The 19,858-nt window shown below is 42.2% G+C and overlaps 2 protein-coding genes across 3 annotated transcripts in view; both read right to left on the minus strand.

Annotated features, from left to right (window-relative positions):
- Positions 1-142: 142 nt before the first annotated feature.
- LOC106612053 (hyaluronan-mediated motility receptor (RHAMM)) lies at positions 143-17,149 on the minus strand. Of its 2 annotated transcripts, XM_014212870.2 has the most exons (20): positions 16,972-17,149; positions 16,455-16,559; positions 14,657-14,742; positions 12,809-12,886; positions 12,329-12,517; positions 11,908-11,994; positions 11,487-11,598; positions 8,254-8,319; positions 8,087-8,160; positions 7,253-7,326; positions 6,695-7,062; positions 6,132-6,268; positions 5,848-6,050; positions 4,037-4,144; positions 3,275-3,487; positions 2,583-3,191; positions 2,247-2,313; positions 1,854-2,030; positions 1,469-1,607; positions 143-688 (listed from the first exon to the last, which is right to left on the minus strand). In XM_014212870.2, the coding sequence occupies exons 1-20, from the start codon at positions 17,015-17,017 to the stop codon at positions 675-677; spliced, it is 2,952 nt and encodes a 983-aa protein (XP_014068345.2). In that variant the 5' UTR covers positions 17,018-17,149; the 3' UTR covers positions 143-674. The 2 variants fall into 2 exon arrangements, with proteins under 2 accessions (XP_014068345.2, XP_045580144.1); XM_045724188.1 differs by lacking the exons at positions 16,455-16,559; positions 16,972-17,149 and adding an exon at positions 15,050-15,116.
- Positions 17,150-17,652: 503 nt separating this feature from the next.
- Positions 17,653-19,858, minus strand: part of LOC106592010 (cytoplasmic FMR1-interacting protein 2) — a 66,204-nt gene continuing 63,998 nt past the window's right edge. The window contains exon 30 of the mRNA XM_045724189.1: positions 17,653-19,739. Within this exon, the coding sequence (XP_045580145.1) occupies positions 19,572-19,739 (168 nt within the window). The 3' untranslated portion in view covers positions 17,653-19,571. The remainder of the gene's footprint in view (positions 19,740-19,858) is intronic.

Genomic DNA, 19,858 nt, shown 5'->3' on the forward strand with positions numbered 1-19,858 from the left:
TTTCATTTCAAAGTTTCCCCCCATTTTTTGGTGAATGAACAGGCCCATGTCAGGCAAGGGTAAGGTATAACAGTAATTTCAACAAGCTTGTATGGGATGACCCCACTGGGATCCCTTATCAAAAACACACTCGCTACATTTATTTAAAACAATCCTCCCGCTTCTCTCAGTGTGAAGGAAAAGAGAACATTTGGGGCTTTATTTACAAGAGTCAGTCTGTTAGAAGAAAGTGAAAAGAGAGAAGTTACATTCCCATCTTCTGGAAATCAAAACTGTTGATTAGACAAAACAAAAAAAACTTAAAATGAATAGAGCTAAACATGTACAGTGTATTTGCATTATACACAACTGTATGTTAGGTTGAAGAAAACAAACAAAACATTGTGCTTAATATGAATGCTGTAGCAAAAGAATGACGGGCATGTTTCATGCCGAAACTGACATAATTGCTCTATAGGATGGAAAAATAAAGGCCTCTGTTTCTCCTAAAACATATTCAGGGTTACAAACACCCCCACCCCCCTTATAGATTCATCAAGTAGCTTTTCAGAGCATTTGGTTTCAAATGAGAAAGAAATATTACGCATGACCATGACCTCTTGACTCAGTAGGAGGTGTCCTGTTCAACCAGGGCAGTTGGTGCTTTCTATGAGGGTCTGTCCATTGTCTAACTTTCAACAGCGGTTTCCTAAAAGAGGCAGGATTAGAGTTAGTTGCAGCATTTTCCTTTGGGAAAATTTGGGACAGTCAAATGTCCGTACAGAGTTTTACCCAAATATACTATTTATCTACAGTATCCATACGTAATAAGTAACTAATATAAAAAAAGGCACCATGTCCGTAAAATGTATGTACACGTAACAAAATGTTTGTCCTCTGATGAGGGGTACATTTCAGGTTTAAAAAAAGCTTCCGAAATTTGCAAGTTCAACTCAAATTTCAGACTTGATTATCCCTAACCAAAGATGTATCAGCCCCTACAAAAATGTCCATTAATTATAATCCACATTTCCTGTTGCTGCAGGATTATTTTCCCACTATAGCAATCTAGCTCAAATTAAGACCTGACATCTGTAGCTAGCCATCTTGAAATGTTTAACTTTGTAAAAGCTAGATATACCCTACGCAAACAGGCATTAGTGGACATTTGTCAGTTCTTGGGTAGATTAATCTAGAAAAAGCATTCATAAAATACATGAACATTTCTCCCATGAGCCAAAAACAGCTGTGTGTCACAGGCTGGGCCAAGTTGTTGTAAATTCTCTATGGGAGCACAAGATGAAGACAGGCAGAGTAGAGAGGTGATGCCATTGAAAGACAACCTGAACCAACTGCCATGCAGCCAATGTGATTGATATTCATCAGGATATTTTCTGTCGGACAATGTTCATGTGACGGTTTCTATGTCTTTAAAAATTGGCCAAAAGCTGTCAATTACCTGCTAAAAGAAACGCTGGTGAGTACTCACCCTGTCTGAGAGGTGCGGCAGCAGGCTGCTCGTTCTCCTTGCTGTCCTGGTGGTTCAAGGCTTTGGTGGGGTCAACCCTGCGTTGGGGCTGGCCTCCCTTCTTCTGACGGGACACCTGGGCACGCAGCTTAGACAGCTCCTACACACACACGCACACTTTACAATCATGTCTGACTGTAGTACACCCAAAAAGCTTTTAGCAACACCCATTCCCTTCGTGGATTTAAAAGAAGTGGATATATGAAAACAATGGTGAAACTTCTACTCCACAATTTCGTGGTAACTAAAGTGTGTGTGTTGCTATAACCATATTTTGTTAACTCCAATCAATATAGCCCATGCTTCTACAGTATTTAAATCTGTAAACCAGATGGAGGCATCTGACCTGTTTGAGAGAGACATTCTCATCTTTGAGCTTCACCACATGTCTGATCTTCTGTTTCTGGTTCTGGTGGCCAAGCAGACGAGCGTAGGCGTCCGCGAGCCGGGTCAGCTCCTCCTGGTTCGCCCCATTCTCGTTCAGCAGCGCATCCCGCTCCGCAGCAAACCCATTCAGCTGCTCCTGCAGGGCCAGACCAACCGGAGGAAGAGATGGGGGAAACATAGAATTTGAAACAGTAGAATGGGCTCCCCCCCGTTTAAGTCAATGATGGGTGTACCCCTTCTACTCATATGGGGGAATATACATGACCATCGGCAGCAACACAGAAGAAAACTCAGAGAAACTACATTTCCCATAATGCAGCAGTGGTGACCCCTTGCCTCTGCTGTGACTGACCTGGAAGGGCTTGACCTTAGTGTAGAGATCCTCGTACTGTCTCCTCCAGTGTTCCGTCTCTGCATCACTGAGAGAGGAAAGGACAGAGTTGGAACAGTGTATTGAGAGCCTATCCTTTGGTGTTATAATACCATTGTCTTCTACTTGATGATCTGGGCCAGTACTCATAAAGTCTCAGAGTAGGGTGCAGCTCCAGGCTCAGTTCCCCCCTGTCCATGCAATTGTATTTATTAATTCATCTGAAAGGTGAAACTGATCTAAGAACAGCACTCAGACAGTTCATGAATACAGGCCCTGATCTTCACAGCCCAGTCAGTGATTCCTGGTCCTCCTTACCTCTTGTCCTGAATTGCCACCAGCTGTCTCTGGTAGTCTCTTCTCTGTTCCTCCATCTCCCACTGGAGAGAAACCTTCTCCTGGACAACTGGGTCTACCTGGCTCTGGAGAGAAACCTTCTCTTCCATCAGTTCTACCTGGCTCTGGAGACTCGCTCTCTGTTCTTCTGCCTTCATCGGTCGGTTGTTTATTAGTTCTACCTGGTCCTGAAGGCCCCGTTTGTCTATGTCGAACATTTGCACTACTGTTTTCAGATCATCCCTCTCTTTCTCTACCTCCTTCATGTGGTTCTCTAGACAGGGCAGATCTTTCTTTACCTGATTCTCCAACTGGTTGTGAAGGCTCAGTTTCTCCTTCTCCACCTCTCCTACCAAGCACTGAAGAGCTAGCTTCTCCTCCTCTACCACCTCCACCCGTCTCTCTAGCCTCCCCACCTCGTCTGACATCCATTGCTTCAAGTCTCTCCTCTGCACCTCCCTCTCTCCTTTCTCCTGCTCCAGTAGTCTTTGAACCTCCTCTTTCTCCATCCTCTCCTCCTGCAGCTCCTCCTCAGCCCTCTTCATCTCCTCATCTCTCTGAGCTAGACGAGTCTGTGCCGCCAACAGCATTCTAGGGGGGGGAGAGAAGGGAGAGCGTCAGAGGTTGCACATTCAATCACCAGATATTGAGAAGAAGCCTTATGATGAGCTCACCTTGCATACTCCGCTCTTGCTTTCTCCTGAGCCTGCTGGTCAGCTAGATGTTTCTCCTGCTCCTCCAGCATCTCCTCCCTCACTTTCTTCACCTCCACCTCTTTACGCTGATTCACTCTCTCCATCTCTTCTTTCATCTGCTTAGTCACCCTCTCCACCACCTCCTCCAGCGCTCTACCCCTCTCCTCTGCTCCTTTCAGGGCCTGCCTGGAGCTGGTGGAACAAAATACACATTTTGAAGTATTAAAGCCGATTTATGCTTGATCCGGGGATGTGGTGTGGAGGCTCCGTACGTAGAGTGTGACAATTGCAGAGCCTCCGGAGGCCAAATCAAGCTCCCGTACGGCGATGCCATGCATCTCCCGCCAAACAAATTGCAATGCAGAGGGCTTCGTATATCTCCGCATTGGCAGTAGGTGGGGGCGGTACGTCCTGTATAAACACAAACTCACTTCCTCCTAGACAACAGCTCTTCTCCACTCCACGAAGCACCAGAAGTATGACTGCCCTGAACTGGCATTAATGCTGTACTGACACTGCAGAATCCGATTGACCATAAATCAGCTTTTACAGAGCCATGACTGCTAATACTTTAACCCAAAGTTAAAAAGGGACAACTGACTTAAAATGCAGTTGATGTTTTCATCCATCAAAAGTTAACTTTAGTGAAACAAGAGTGAAAGTGTTTTTTTCCCCTTATGAAAGGAGAGTGAAAGAGTCCCTTTAAACAGATTAGCATTGGACAACAGGTCAACTCCGTACCTCTCCAGTTCAGTGGCCAGGTCTCCTATCTTGCTGAGGGAGGTGGAGTGTTCCTCCTGCAGCCTCCTCATGGCAGCAGAGTGTACCTCCTGCATGTCACTGTTCCTCCTGGATGGAGATACAACACACAACATTGAAAGGAACAGTTTGATTAAAGAGGAGGTGCAGAATTCCTAATCACATAACAGGGCTCGACATTAACACTTGTCCGCTTTCCCGGGACAAGAAAAAAATAAAATAATTGTCAGGCAAGCAGAATATAGATTTAAGTTGCCCGACAAGTAAAAAAATAAAATGGCAATATCAAAAATATACTCAGATTATTGGATCAGATTGTCCTCCGGATGCAATGTTTTAAGCAGTGTTCTTTCTCCCAATTTCTGTAGACCGCGTCAGAGTAGAATTGTATTGCATTGCATTGACAGGCACAAGCTGTCTTTATCAATCCCCAGGGGCCGGCCGGTTGCACCAGCTGGTCGTAAGCCCTTCTATAAGCTAAGCTTAGGGGTGAATTCTATGCCTATTAGGGAGCAGGTATAGAGTGTTAGATTGGGACCATCATCATCATCATCATCATCATCATCATCATCATGACATACATAGAAAAGAATAGCAATTTATATTTTCAAAAGCACACGAGTCTCAGGTTTATATTTCACAACTTCCGTAAGCTTTTGGAGATGCATATGAGCGAGTGAACAACTAATAGCCTACACTTCATTTAGGCTACATTAGGAAGCTAAATGTTTCAGATCAGTGATACAGTAGACAAGCATATCTTAGTTACCTTGCTTAGAACTAGCATACCTTAAGACTCCCGAGTGGTGCTGCGATCTAAGGCACTGCATCGCAGTGCTAGAGGGATCACTACAGACCCGGGTTCGATCCCAGGCTGTGTCACAACCAGCTGAAACCAGGAGACCCACGAGGCAGCGCACAATTGGCCCAGTGTCGTCTGGGTTAGGGAAGGGTTTGGCCGGCCGGGATGTCCTTGTCCCACTGCGCTCTTGCAACTCCTTGAGACGGCCGGGCGCATGCAAGCTGACTTCAGTCGCCAAGTGTACAGTGTTTCCTCCGACACATTGGTGCGGCTGGTTTCCAGGTTAAGCAAGCAGTAGTGCAGCTCAGCAGGGTGGTGTTTCGGAGGACGCACGACTCTCCACCGTTGCCTCTCCCGAGTCCGTACGGGAGTTGCAGCAGTGGGACAAGACTAACTACCAGTTGGAAAACACCAAATGTTGGAGAAAAACAGGTAAAAAGTGGAAAAAAATACTGCTAAAAAAAATTGCCATTTTGATCCTTTATTAATGAAATGTGACTATTTTATAAAGACATGAAAAGTATTTGGTTGTAATTTTTATGTTGCAATATTTTGTTGGCTATGAAGGGTGGCCAACCATCCTCCAGGAGAGCCTTAAAGGGGCAGTGTTGTATTTTGAGACAGGCCTGAATATGCAAAGAAGCCAATAAACAGATTGAAGCCTACATTTGTCAGATTTTCTATAGTAATAACAATGGACTTTATTTTGCAAAGTGAGTCCTAGCAGAAATGATGTCGTGGACCTTTTGGGGGGGGGACAAGTGACTCGAGCTTTCAGTCAAGCCCTGCATAATGAGTAACTATTTTGTATGCAAAGTCGTCGATTCAGTTCAGTCTGACTGCAGCTAAACCTGTAGCTAAACTCCACGGCAACTCAAGCCAACCAAGTTCTCTTATTTGAAACACTATTTCAAAGAATGTTAAAAACAAAGCCGACAGAGCGCATTTCATTCATGTTTTCAGTTCCGCTTTACACTTCCAGACTCCTCACCTGTCTAGCAGTGCTCTGGTCTCAGTCAGCTCTCTCTCCAACTCTGTCTTCTCCTGTTGGAGACGCTGTAGGGCCTCCTCTCTCCGCTCCTCCTGCAACTCCAGAACCGACAGCTCTCCTAGAGCCTCCTCCAACTGTTTCCTCTCCTCCTCTGTCTCCTCCTTCACCCTCTCCAGCACCGAGGCCAGGGAGGCTGCATGCTCCTGGGGAGAACAAGAGGAGAGTCAGATGTAGGATTTTAATGGGTGCCATATTGGATTCAAGTCATCCCCAACAGCACTAACCTTTTCCTGCTTCAACTCCTCAGCCAGGGAGGTGTGTGTCTGCTCCAGCTGCTCCTGCACCTCCTTCTCACTTCTTCTGTTCTCCCGCAGGAGGCTCAGCTCTGCCTTCAGCTCCTCCACTCTCCCCTGTCTACTAACTAAAGACAGATACAGACACTTGGTATAGAGCCCACACTGACGCAACCTAGGCACTTGGTATAGAGCCCACACTGACAGCAACCTAGACGCTTGGTATGGAGCCCACACTGACGACAGCAACCTAGACGCTTGGTATAGAGCCCACACTGACGACAGCAACCTAGACGCTTGGTATAGAGCCCACACTGACGACAGCAACCTAGACACTTGGTATAGAGCCCACACTGATAACAGCAACCTAGAGATAATTCCCCAAAACCTGACCCTTCAGGAAAACTGGAAAAGGGTAAGATCAGAAATTCCTGATAAATCTGCTTCAGTTCCCATTAGACCCATTCTTTCAGATCTACAAGGAACAATCAAGAAGAGTCTAGTACTTCAGGGTATGTCAGTAATATAATTAGGGACTAGGACTGTTTGTGTACCTCTCTCCTCCTCCAGGACCTTGCACTTCTCTTCCAGGTGAGCTACTCTCTCATCCAGCTCCTCCCCTGTCCTCCTCAGCACTTCCCTCAGCCGCACTAGCTCCGCCTCTTGCTGCCACACTGCACTCTGGGAGTCAGACACTTCCTGGTTGGCCCGCTGCATCTGCACCTCCATCTCTCCCAATGCCTTCTGGGAGGACATCAGCTCCGCCTCTCGCCGCTCCAGAAGCTTCCAAGTCTCCTGCAAAGCATCCCGGGAGGCCTGCAGGTCCTGCTGACCTTTCTCTGACTCCTCCTCCTTCTGACGGAGAGTGTTCTGAGAGTTTTCGAGCTCCGTGGTGCACTGCTCAAGTTTCTGCTCAAGATGGCTGAGAGAAAAGGACATGGTAAGAGATCAGGTGTTTTTGTTTTGCATGTCAACCAAGACAACTTAGAAACTGATGTCATCAATTTCAACAGACAGAAATATAGGAAGAGGTCAAGAAGACAGAAAAATAAACCCTGAATTTCAATGATTCTGAAAGAAGTTGTTCTGGGAGGACATGTGCATTTGCTCACCCCAGTTTCTGCTGCTGAGACTCAGAGATGCTGTTCACCATCTCGGTCTTCCTATGAAGCTTCATACGCAGATCCTAAGGAGACAACAGCATGTTATAACAGCCACAATTATAATTATTTTCTGTCTACGTTGAGAACCCAATGTAAGCATGATAATGGACCAGTCAAGTAGTTTCTCCATACACATTTCTTCCCTCGGTAAACAGTATGTTTAACAGGCTCCCAAGTGGCGCAGCATCTCCGAGTTATTGGCGTAAATAAAGGTTAAATACATTTTTTTTTTTTTAAATGTTAGTATTTCATCCCTTGTTCCCTCCCTCCACACAGCTCTAAGCATCAACCTCGCCTTCCTTCTATCCTTCCCTTAAGCTCTCCCCTCCCCTATAAATTGGAAACATTCCCTTTAATTGAGATTTGTTTTTTTACCATTCCTCTCCCTTACCAAATGGTTTGTCCTGTCTGAACTAGTTTCATTTGGCTTGCTTTGTGTGCGTTTCTCCTGACATGTTTCTTCCCTCAGTGACCAGTATATTAGTACCTGGATGGGTGCGTCTCTCCTGACATGTTTCTTCCCTCAGTGACCAGTATATTAGTACCTGGATGGGTGCGTCTCTCCTTACATGTTTCTTCCCTCAGTGACCAGTATATTAGTACCTGGATGTGTGTGTGTCTCTCCTTACATGTTTCTTCCCTCAGTGACCAGTATATTAGTACCTGGATGTGTGTGTGTCTCTCCTTAAATGTTTCTTCCCTCAGTGACCAGTATATTAGTACCTGGATGTGTGTGTGTCTCTCCTTAAATGTTTCTTCCCTCAGTGACCAGTATATTAGTACCTGGATGTGGTCGTTGGCTGTGTCCAGGTAACCCTGAAGAACATTGACCTCCTCTCTCAGCTCCTGGATCACAGCTGAGAGACAGGGATACAGCACATGGTTAGAATCATGCCATCTAAAGGACGAATTATACAGAGGCTGGGAGAATGGACACAAACACAACTTACCTTGCAGCGTATCCATATCATTCTCCAGCTCCTCATTCTGGACTTTGGTGTCATGGTGGAGGTCCTCTGAAAACAAAACATTACATTTAAAAAAACATTTTTTAAATAATTTTTTTAGGCCAACTAAGCCAGGTACTGTATTAGGGGTAAGGAGTCAACCCAGGCTTGTTTTACTATTTTAAAACCTGTTGGGGCTAGGGGGCAGTATTTGCACGGCCGGATAAAAAAAACGTACCCGATTTAACCTGTTGGGGATAGGGGGCAGTATTTGCAAGGCCGGATAAAAAACGTACCCGATTTAATCTGGTTATTACTACTGCCCAGAAACTAGAATATGCATATAATTATTGGCTTTGGATAGAAAACACCCTAAAGTTTCTAAAACTGTTTGAATGGTGTCTGTGAGTATAACTCATATGGCAGGCCAAAACCTGAGAAGATTCCTTACAGGAAGTGGCCTGTCTGTAGAAGCCCAAGAAATGGTCCCTCTCTTTATCGAAAACTGAGGATCTCTGCTGTAACGTGACACTTCCTACGGCTCCCATAGGCTCTCAGAAGGCGGCAAACCGATGAATGATGTCTTTGCAGGCCCTGGCTGAAAAACATTAGCGCATTTGGATAGTGGTCGATCAGAGGACAATGAGACTGAGGCGCGTGCACGAGGCGACACCATGTTTTTATTTTTTCGTCTTTGAACTAAAACAGGGTTTCCCGGTCGGAATATTATCGCTTTTTTACGAGAAAAATGGCATAAAAATTGATTTTAAACAGCGGTTGACATGCTTCGAAGTACGGTAATGGAATATTTAGACATTTGTCACGAAACGCGTCGGGCGCGTCACCCTTCGGATAGTGTCTTGAACGCACGAACAAAACAGAGGATATTTGAACATAACGATGGATTATTTTGAACCAAACCAACATTTGTTATTGAAGTAGAAGTCCTGGGAGTGCATTCTGACGAAGAACAGCAAAGGTAATCAAATTTTTCTAATAGTAAAATCAGAGTTTGGTGAGGGCCAAACTTGGTGGGTGTCTAAATAGCTAGCCCGTGATGGCTGGGCTATCTACTCAGAATATTGCAAAATATGCTTTTGCCGAAAAGCTATTTTAAAATCGGACATAGTGATTGCATAAAGGAGTTCTGTATCTATAATTCTTAAAATAATTATGTTTTTTGTGAACGTTTATCGTGAGTAATTTAGTAAATTCACCGTAAGTTTGCGGTGGGTATGCTAGTTCTGAACGTCACATGCTAATGTAAAAAGCTGGTTTTTGATACAAATATGAACTTCATTGAACAAAACATGCATGTATTGTATAACAATGTCCTAGGATTGTCATCTGATGAAGATCAAAGGTTAGTGCTGCATTTAGCTGTGGTTTGGGTTTATGTGACATTATATGCTAGCTTGAAAAATGGGTGTCTGATTATTTCTGGCTGGGTACTCTGCTGACAATCTAATGTTTTGCTTTCGTTGTAAAGCCTTTTTGAAATCGGACAGTGTGGTTAGATTAACGAGAGTCTTGTCTTTAAAATGGTGTAAAATAGTCATATGTTTGAGAAATTAAAGTAATAGCATTTCTAAGGCATTTGAATAACGCGCCACGGGATTCCACTGGCCATTGAGTAGGTGGGACGATTTCGTCCCATATACCCTAGAGAGGTTAATCTGGTTACTACTCCTGCCCAGTAACTAGAATATGCATATAATTATTGGCTTTGGATAGAAAACACCCTAAAGTTTCTAAAACTGTTTGAATGGTGTCTGTGAGTATAACAGAACTCATATGGCAGGCCAAAACCTGAGAAGATTCCATGCAGGAAGTGGAAATCTGATTTGTGGAATCACCTTCAACACTTTGCCTATGAAACACACCGTGAGTTAGGATTCATTTAGCACTTCCTAATGCTTCCACTAGATGTCAACAGTCTTTAAAGTGGTTTGAGTCTTCCCCGGTAAAAACTGACTGAACGAGAGGCCTGGAAAGTTGGTCATAGAGGGAGGGCCATTACTACTATGACGTGGGCGCCCGTGGGTACCCTCTCGTTCCGAAACGTTTAGTAAGACAATGCAATCGTCCGCCTTGAATATTATTGAAGCTCTGATTGAAAAAGGCCCTAAAGATTTGTTATACAACATTTGACATGTTTGAACGAACGTAAATATATATTTTTTTGCACATTCATGACGACAAGTCCCGCGCGCCTCGTACATTATGAGTAGCCTTCGGAACGCGCTAACAAGAATGAGCTATTGGGACATAAATTATTAACTTTTTCGAACAAAACTACATTTGTTCTGGACCTGGGATTCCTGGAAGTGCCTTCTGATGAAGATAATCAAAGGTAAGGGAATATTTACAATAGTATATTTGATTTTAGATGGTTCCAAGATGGCGCTAACCTGTATCGCCTAGCCTATTTTTCTGAGCATAGCACCTCGTTTATTGTAAAGTGTGATTTCCCAGTAAAGTTATTTTTAAATCCGGCAATGCGGTTGCATTCACGAGATGTTAATCTATAATTCTTTGAATGACAATATTACATTTTAACAATGTTTTCGAATAGTAATTTTGTCAATTGTAGCGCTGATCCACCGGAAGCATTTGAGGGAAAATATTTTCTGAACGTCACGCGCCGATGTAAGATGCTGTTTTTATATATAAATATGAACTTTATCGAACAAAAAATGCATGTATTGTGTAACATGATGTCCTAGGAGTGTCATCTGATGAAGATTGTCAAAGGTTAGTGCTGCATTTAGCTGTGTTTTGGGTATTTGTGATGCATGCTAGTTGCTTTGAAAATGGCAGTGTGATTATTTTTGGCAGGGTACTCTCCTAACATAATCTAATGTTTTGCTTTTGCTGTAAAGCCTTTTTGAAAATCGGACAACGTGGTTCGATTCAGGAGAGGTGTATCTATAAAATGGTGTAAAATAGTCATATGTTTGAAAAATTGAAGTTATAGCATTTATGAGGTATTTGTATTTCGCGCGACGCGATTCCACTGGCTGTTGACTAGGGTGGGACGCAAACGTCCCACGTTGCCCAGACAGGTTAATGCATCTCTTCATTTTAAGTTGTGTTCATCTTTCTCACCTTTATTAGTTTATTTGGTTAGAACTAGATTTTGTTGGTAAGAAATGTCCTGTATAAAAAACATTTTATTGATTGATAAGCATTAGGCAGGTTAACGATGAGGTGTCAGTGAGGTCAGGTGGTCTCACCCAGGTCCTTGTTCCTCTCCCTCAGGGCGGTGAGTGTAGCTCTGGCAGCCTCCAGGTCTATCTCCAGCAACTTCACCTGGCCCTCTGTACTGATCTGGAGGAAACTCAGCTCCTGATAGGACAACAACTGTCAGTCAATCAACCATCCATACTACACCTGCAGGAAACTCAGCTCCTGAACAAAAACACAATATCAGCTCACACATTAATAATTTAGAGAGGTGTGTGTAAGGCCAACACCACTAGATAGACAGGATAGTAAATGGTGTGTGAACAGGGCCACTTTCAGTTTGCCAAACATTGCAGATAGAAATGCCATGAATAGAGCCAACGTAGCAATTTATTTAACATATTAGTATGTTCTACACAGCATATTTGAATCAATATTTGAACACTTTGGGTAGTGCTGAACGCGTCATACCTTGTCATTGACGTCTAATTTGTTTCTGGCCTCCATCAGCTCCATAGACAGAGACTGGATCCTCTTCTTAGTGATGTCTGCAGATACCTGGTGGAACACAACACAATCAGACATTTACAAAACAAGGTACAAACAGGGGGGGTAGTAACCGATAATAGTATTGTTTTGTCAACTAGACCCAGATAACCCATAACCAGTTTATACCTTTTTAACCCTGCAGTTAAAGACTCCTGCTTTAAGACCATGGGGCCGGTTTCCCAAGCACAGATTAAGCCTAGTCCAAGACTAAAAAGCATCCTTAAAAATGGAGATTCTCCATTGAAATAGCTTTTTATTTCAGCACTTGGCCAAATCTGTTAGGAAAGCAACCCATTGAGTTGAGCATACCAACGTTTGACTCTACCATCAAACACCACACTACCTTGTTCTTGAGGAACTCGTTAGTCTTCTTGAGCTCAGCCAGCTGTCTCTCCAGGGTGGTGACGTTAGCTGCCAGACCAGTCTTCTCCCTGACCGCAGACAACAGCTTGGCCTCCACCTTCCTCAGCTCCTCCTCCAGGGTTACCAGGCGCCTGTCCTGCTCCCCGCGCTGCTGCACCAGGGACCGGATCTACAGGAGGGAGGGAGGAGACGGGGTGGATCAGTGCGTTAGAATGAAGGGAAAAAAATAAGGCGTGCATGCAGTAAGGTAGGTCACAGCAGCTGTGATAACTGGAAAACCTTGTGTCCACATCCATGATAAATCTCTTGTCATTTTCATTTAACTGGTAACACTGACAATGTATGTATGCTATTGGGACAGACAAGACAATATATATATATATATATATATATATATATATATATATATATATAATTTTTTTTTTTTTTCTCCTCAAACCAGTCTGTATAACTAGGCTACCTCTTTCTCCAGGAGTTTCTGCTGTTTCAACTGCATCAATAGGCCGCTCTTGTCTTTCTTTGACATGGACCCATCAACCTGGGTGAAGGAGGAATGGAAGAATGAATTGCAGAGGGCCATTACATTAAGGTTCAAGGGACAGTTCAGGATTTTGGCAATGAAACCCTTCATCTACTTTCCCAGAGTCAGATGAACACATTGATAAGAGAATTATCTAATAAAAGGTAAATGAATCAATAAACCATGATTAATTATTAGTCATACAGCATGGTTAATGAATAAACAATGTAATGATCAATGTAGTGATCGATTGGTCTGATTAGTTCGAGAAAGTCCAGGAACCACTGGAGAGGGAAAGAAATGTGTGTATGTAATTAGTGTAGAGAGCAGGGGACAGATGGTAAAGGGAGTAAAACTTCAAAGGGTTCCTAACCTTGAGGAACAGGCTGAGCTAGGTAGTGATAAACAGTGTGAGAAGTCAATGGGGGATGCAGGTCACCAACAGTTTGTGTGTAAATGCATGTGCGTAAGTAAGCAAGAACTATAAAATGACTTTTGTTATCGTGACCTCAGAACGTTCTCTGAATAAAGCTACAGAAACCTTTTGCAGAAAGCTGAGTCCTTGCCTAATTATTTAACCCATTGTCTTACACACCTTGGGCATTAGTCAAGGTGAATTGATTATTATCATCAAGATATCAAATTATTCTAACACACATGGATTCCATTTTTGTCAAAGCATTCAGTTTGAAGTAAGCTGCCAACTAGAATTAGTGCTATTGCTAACTAGCGTTCTCGCAAGGACCGGAAGTCTACGGGAACAGCTAGTATGGGAAAAACTATCATGCTAGGTGTTCCTGTAGAATTTCAGTCATTGCGCTAACACTAGTTAGCATTGGCTTCCTTGATACATACTGGACAGACAAAAATGGTTTACATGATGTTATCTGACTCTGGGGAAGTAGATAAAAGGGCTCCATTGACAAAATCCTGAACTATCCCTTTAAAGCACCAGGGGTGTATCCATTAGACGGATTCCGTTGCAAAACATTTTGCAACAGAAACTGTTTCCCCAAACAGAAAACGTTTCGCAAGGATATTGCTGCCAGAGCATCTGCTAAATTACGTAAATGTCATGTAAAATGCAAGGAAAACAAGTTTCTATTTGACAAATTCAGTTAGGTCCCTCCCAGTATCATTACATTTGCTTCCATTTAGTTCCTAGAGTAAACTTTTAAATCTGACAAGATTATCTTGATGATGTGGCTGTGCCAACCAAGGCCGATGTGTTTATTATGTGAACACCAGCTTACTAAAAAGTATGTTTGAATGACACTGAGGGGCAGTGTTTTTACAGCTAATGCCGGTTTGCCTGAGGCTGATGCCATGCAGGTGTTTGTACACATGCATATATACACACACACACATTCAAATAAACGCATACAAGAACACACACATACAGTCGTGGCCAAAAGTTGAGAATGACATAAATATTAATTTTCACAAAGTCTGCTGCCTCAGTTTGTATGATGGCAATTTGCATATACTCCAGAATGTTATGAAGAGTGACCAGATGAATTGCAATTAATTGCAAAGTCCCTCTTTGCCATGCAAATTAACTATTGGGGAACTGTGTGTGTGTGTGGGGGATCTTGGAGGGTTCAGGTTCACGTTTTTTGGCCTGGTGGGAGATCTGTCAATGTGCCCGTTGACCCTGGATGCTTCTGTGTGTCGCTCTGAATAGGAGTCTGTTGGATGACTGGTATGGTGTAGTTGTTGAGCGGCTTCACTGCAAGTATATTGTATGTTTCAGATATTCAATAAAATAAAAAAGAAACAGCAACTTACCAGGCCATCCACAGACATGGTCCTACGCACAGCCACAGGTGACATGGGCACATCTTTAGAAGGAGATGGTGGTGGGATGAAAGGAGCTGAATGGAGAGAAAAGGGGAACGGTGAAATTACAATGGTGTAGAAAGTAAAAACATCTAGGCTGTACACTACCTGTCAAAAGTTTTGGAACACCTACTCATTCAAATGGTTTTTCTTTATTTTTACTATTTTCTACATTGTAGAATAATAGTGAAGACATCAAAACTATGAAATAACACAGAATCATGTAACCAAAAAGTGTTAAACAAAATCAAAATATACTTTATATTTGAGATTCCTCAAATAGCCACCCTTTGCCTTGATGACAGCTTTGCACACTCTTGGCATTCTCTTAACCAGCTTCACCTGGAATGCTTTTCCAACAGTCTTGAAGGAGTTCCCACATATGCTGAACACTTGTTGGCTGCTTTTCCTTCACTCTGAGGTCCGACTCATCCCAAACCATGTCAATTAGGTTGAGGTCGGGCGATTGTGGAGGCCAGGTCATCTGAGGCAGCACGCCATTACTCTCCTTCTTGGTAAAATAGCCCTTACACAGCCTGGAGGTGTGTTGGGTCATTGTCCTGCTGAAAAACAAATGACAGTGCCACTAAGCCCAAACCAGATTGGATGGTGTATCGCTGCAGAATGCGGTGGTAACCATGCTGGTTAAGTGTGCCTTAAATTCTAAATAAATCACAGACATTGTCACCAGCAAAGCACCCCCACACCATAACACCTCCTCCTCCATTCGTTATGATGGAAAACACACATGCAGAGATAATCCGTTCACCCACACCGCATCTCACTAAGACACGGCGGTTGGAGCCAAAAATCACAAATTTGGACTCCAGACCAAAGGACACATTTCCACTGGTCTAATGTCCATTGCTCGTGTTTCTTGACCCAAGAAGGTCTCTTCTCATTGCTGTCATTTAGTAGTGTTTTCTTTGCAGCAATTCGACCATGAAGGCCTGATTCACAGTCTCCTCTGAACAGTTGATGTTGAGATGTGTCTGTTACTTCAACTCTGTGAAGCATTTATTTGGGCTGCAATTTCTGAGGCTGGTAACTAATGAACTTATCCTCTACAGCAGAGGTAACTCTGGGTCTTCCTTTCCCATGGCGGTCCTCATGAGAGCCAGTTTCATCATAGCGCTTGATGGTTTTTGCGACTGCACTTGAAGAACCTTTCAAAGTTCTTGAAATGTTCCGTATTGACTGACCTTCATGTCTTAAAGTAATGATGGAATGTCATTCTCTTTGCTTATTTCAGCTGTTCTTACCATAATATGGACTTGGTCTTTTACCAAATAGGGTTATCTTCTGTATACCCCACTACCTTGTCTCAACACAACTGAAAGGCTCAAACGCTTTAAGTAAAGAAATTCCACAAATGAACTTTTAACAAGGCACACCTGTTAATGTAAATGCATTCCAGGTGACTACCTCATGAAGCTGGTTGAGAGAATGCCAAGAGTGTACAAAGCTGTCAAGGCAAAAGGTGGCTATTTGAATTATCACAAATAGAAAATATATTTTGAATTATTTAACCCTTTTTTGGTTAGTACATGACTCCATGTGTTATTTCATTGTTTTGATGTCTTCACTATTATTCTACAATGTAGAAAATAGTAAAATAAAATAAAAACCTTGAATGAGGAGGTGTTCTAAAACTTGACAGGTAGTGTAGATCTACTGTTAAAAGTATGAGAGTTATTTGGTATGAGATTTAAGAGTAGAGCTTCAGCTGTCTGACAGTTGAACTCACCACCACTGGCCTTGAGCAGTTTGAAGCGCTCTGACCGGTGGAAAGATGCAGGTCCCTTCACCTCTCCTGGTTTCAGCTCGTATGTGCCCGGTGCTGGGGCGCAGCCTGGACAAAACATGATGAAAACAAGAATTAGGTTGCGTTTACACAGGAAGCCCAATTCTCATGTGTTCCTCAATTATTGTCAAAAGTGAGAAAATTTGTGAGAAGAAAAAAAATCAGAATTGGGCTGCCTGTGTAAACGCATTGGCATGACTATCAACATAGGTATCCAATTAACGTTAGCTACCGTAACCGACGTGGAATTGTTTTGCCCTTTGCTTGGTGGATTGGAGTAACGTTAGACATCCCTGCATTACGTTTACGTTAACTAGCTAGCTAGTTAGTAAACAATTGTATACAAAATATTGTTGGATAGCTAGATTAGCTGGCTACTTAAAGCAGCTTACGTTAGCTAGGCCAAAGAAAGCAACGTTAGTTGGCTAGGTTTGCTCAGGTAAATCATTATTTAACTCACCGATATTTTCATTAAATCGTTTCACTGGAGCTCTTGAAAAAGACATGGCTTAAGTTTGGACGAAATTGTTCGCTAGTTTAAAAGTTATAGCGACGCACGAAGAGTTCTAACGCACTGATTAAAATTGAAAACACCAGTATCAATACGTAAGGTGTCCCGCTGAAATTTCAAAACTAGGAACGTCATAACGTTGAAAAAAGACAACAGGAATTTAACCAATCAGAGCAGAGGAAACGAGACTTCCGCCAGCGCACACTGACTTCTGATACATAGCGGATACACTGTAGCCATCTTCAAATGCATACAGAATTTTCAAGTTACAATGTACACGGTCATACATGATTCTTAGTACATTTTCAGTTAATTAACACATTTTTTATTTCATGGAAATACAATTTAATTTCCTTTTGCAGGACCATTCGTTGTACATCTTTATATTCTCTTTTACTCCTTTTTTTGTATCTCAAAACATGATCACTTATACAACAATATCATGAACAAAAACCTGTCACAAACGTACCCTTGACAATATATCGCTCTTCTTGTCATGCTAACATTTTGGAAAATGATGCACTGATAACTTTTACTTATCAATAGATCACCCATTCAATGAACATTAAGGTGTAGTTGTGTGAATAAAGATAATAAAAAGGACAATGGAACAATTACAGGAAACTAAACTTAATTTTGTTTTTTTATTCAAACTGAAAATGTGGTCGCTCCTTCATGGGTGTAACAATTAACTTTCCTTCATAAGAATAAAAACAGGGTAAAAAGACTTTGATAACACTGCTAAAGAAAAAAAATACAACAATATGGAATATTGAATATATTTAGGAAATTGCCCTCTCTCGATCTCGAAAACAAATCCTATAATATGGAATATTTAATATATTTAGGAAATCACCCTCTCTCCATCTCTTGTGTGTAATTGGTACCTAAACAGCGAAAATGCAACTTCTTGATTCCTTTAAGTCTTCTTCTATAGAGGGAATGAACTGTACAGGAGTTGGATTGGTCGTGTGATCCTACCAACATCTTCCATTCACTCTCTGAACAAATCTATCTAATACAGTAAAGTCATCCTGGTCTCTTTTGTTCTTTGACAACCAAGAATTATTTCTAACATTTTTTTTTACTCTGGAAAAAAAACTTTAAAAACACACGCGCAGATGAAGATGTTGTCAATAATTTCAAAAATGGTAAACAATATCACTGTATTAAGCGCACATACAGAATATAAAAATGTTCAATAAACTGACAAGACAGAGAGAAATCAAAAAGTAGGTGAGGATTCTCGTCAGTAGAAGAGGCAAGTTATACCAAGGATGAAAAATGTAATTATCAATAATTAATTAAAAACAATAACAATTACAACACTCAACACTTCTCTTTTTAGTTCAACAGTGACATTTACAACGGAGAATGGAACTGAATAAAAAGTATACTCAGAGGCTAAAACCCCCCAAATAAGTGAAAAATAAATAAATCAACTATGAAAAGCAGTCAAGTGTCCTTGTTATGCTATTTGAAACTGTAGGGTTGTGTGAGGGAAGAAGAGGTGAGTTGTGGCTAACTACTCCTATGACAATGGTTTACTAAGCATGGGTATGTCCAGGGAGATGTTGTCTGCATCCAAATGGCACCCTATTCCTTATAGGAGCTGGTCAAAAGTAGTGCACTATATAGGGAATAGGGTGCCATTTGGGACATACACGTTAGCTTCTGGGATGAATTAATGGACAGCTTGACTTGTGTGATGATCATATTATGGATGTTATGGGGGGAAATGCCACTGATGACTTTGGTGTAATTAAGTATCATCATAATACTTAGCACCCGTGTGGACTTCATTAAGCAATTCAATAAAATGGCCGTTAGGTTTGCTTTCGTACGTCATCTACGAAATAATAATCTCAGGTTATAGGTCATTTCAGAATCAGATTATTTGTATGCGTTGAGGTTTTGGAGATTATTCCAGCATATCTATCATCTTTTATGTAGGTTGATTGTTGTTGCTTACTAAATGGTTTCTCAGAGGTATCTGATAGACTGTTGATTGTGACTAGAGGGGAGGCAGGGCGTTACTGCAGATCTGTAACCATTCAGGATTGGCAGTTGTGTATTACTGAGCCCATCCATGTGACATATAGCTCTAGTGACAAGAGAATGGATGCTGAGTCTGGGTGTGAGAGTCACATGGGTTGAGAACAGAAAAACTAACATCTGAAAACACCCACTCCTCTAAAACTAGACTGTGGTTATGGGCCTAAAATACTCAAACTTCAGAAAACTCCGTTTGAGATTTACACTTTTTAATGGGCGCCATGTTGACACGAAAAGTTCCAAGACAGTTGCATTCTAGAATGCAAATTGGAATGTCATTGGTATGGAAAATGTGGTGCCAAGATGGTGTACAGTCAGACAGAGCTCTGGAATTCTAAGGCTCTGAGAGTCTGAGTACAAGGCCAAAGAGAGGCAGACTGTGTGGTGATGATTTGGGTTGGTGCGTGTGTGTATGTGTAGTTTGTGGGCTTATGTGTGTAGCTTATGTGTGGCTTATGTGTGTAGCGTGTGTTTGTAGCACGTGTGAGTTCTTCTCAGCATGTTGTGGCCAGGGACTGGTGTATAGGTGGCTGGAAGCAGCGGACATGCTCCACGGTGGAACTGTCCGTCTCCACAGCCTTCATGTACTTGTTGAGGATGGCAAAGATCTCATTGTTCAGGATCTGGTACTTCCTGATGCGATCAGCCATCTTCTTCAGCGGCTATAGATAGATAGATAGATAGATAGATAGATAGATAGATAGATAGATAGATAGATAGATAGATAGATAGATAGATAGATAGATAGATGATAGATAGATAGATAGGGTTTGAATCCAAT

Source organism: Salmo salar, chromosome ssa09 (assembly GCF_905237065.1).
Source record: "Salmo salar chromosome ssa09, Ssal_v3.1, whole genome shotgun sequence".
Classification (NCBI taxonomy): domain Eukaryota; kingdom Metazoa; phylum Chordata; class Actinopteri; order Salmoniformes; family Salmonidae; genus Salmo; species Salmo salar.

Excerpts from the sequence above, each read along its gene's own strand:
- LOC106612053 (XM_014212870.2), bottom strand. The coding sequence starts at position 17,017 with ATGTCTTTTTCAAGAGCTCCAGTGAAACGATTTAATGAAAATATCG. Across the intron at positions 12,518-12,808 it reads AGAAACTCCTGGAGAAAGAG|ATCCGGTCCCTGGTGCAGCA; the intron begins GTAGCCTAGTTA and ends TCCCTCCTGTAG. Across the intron at positions 3,488-4,036 it reads CTGGCCACTGAACTGGAGAG|CTCCAGGCAGGCCCTGAAAG; the intron begins GTACGGAGTTGA and ends TTGTTCCACCAG.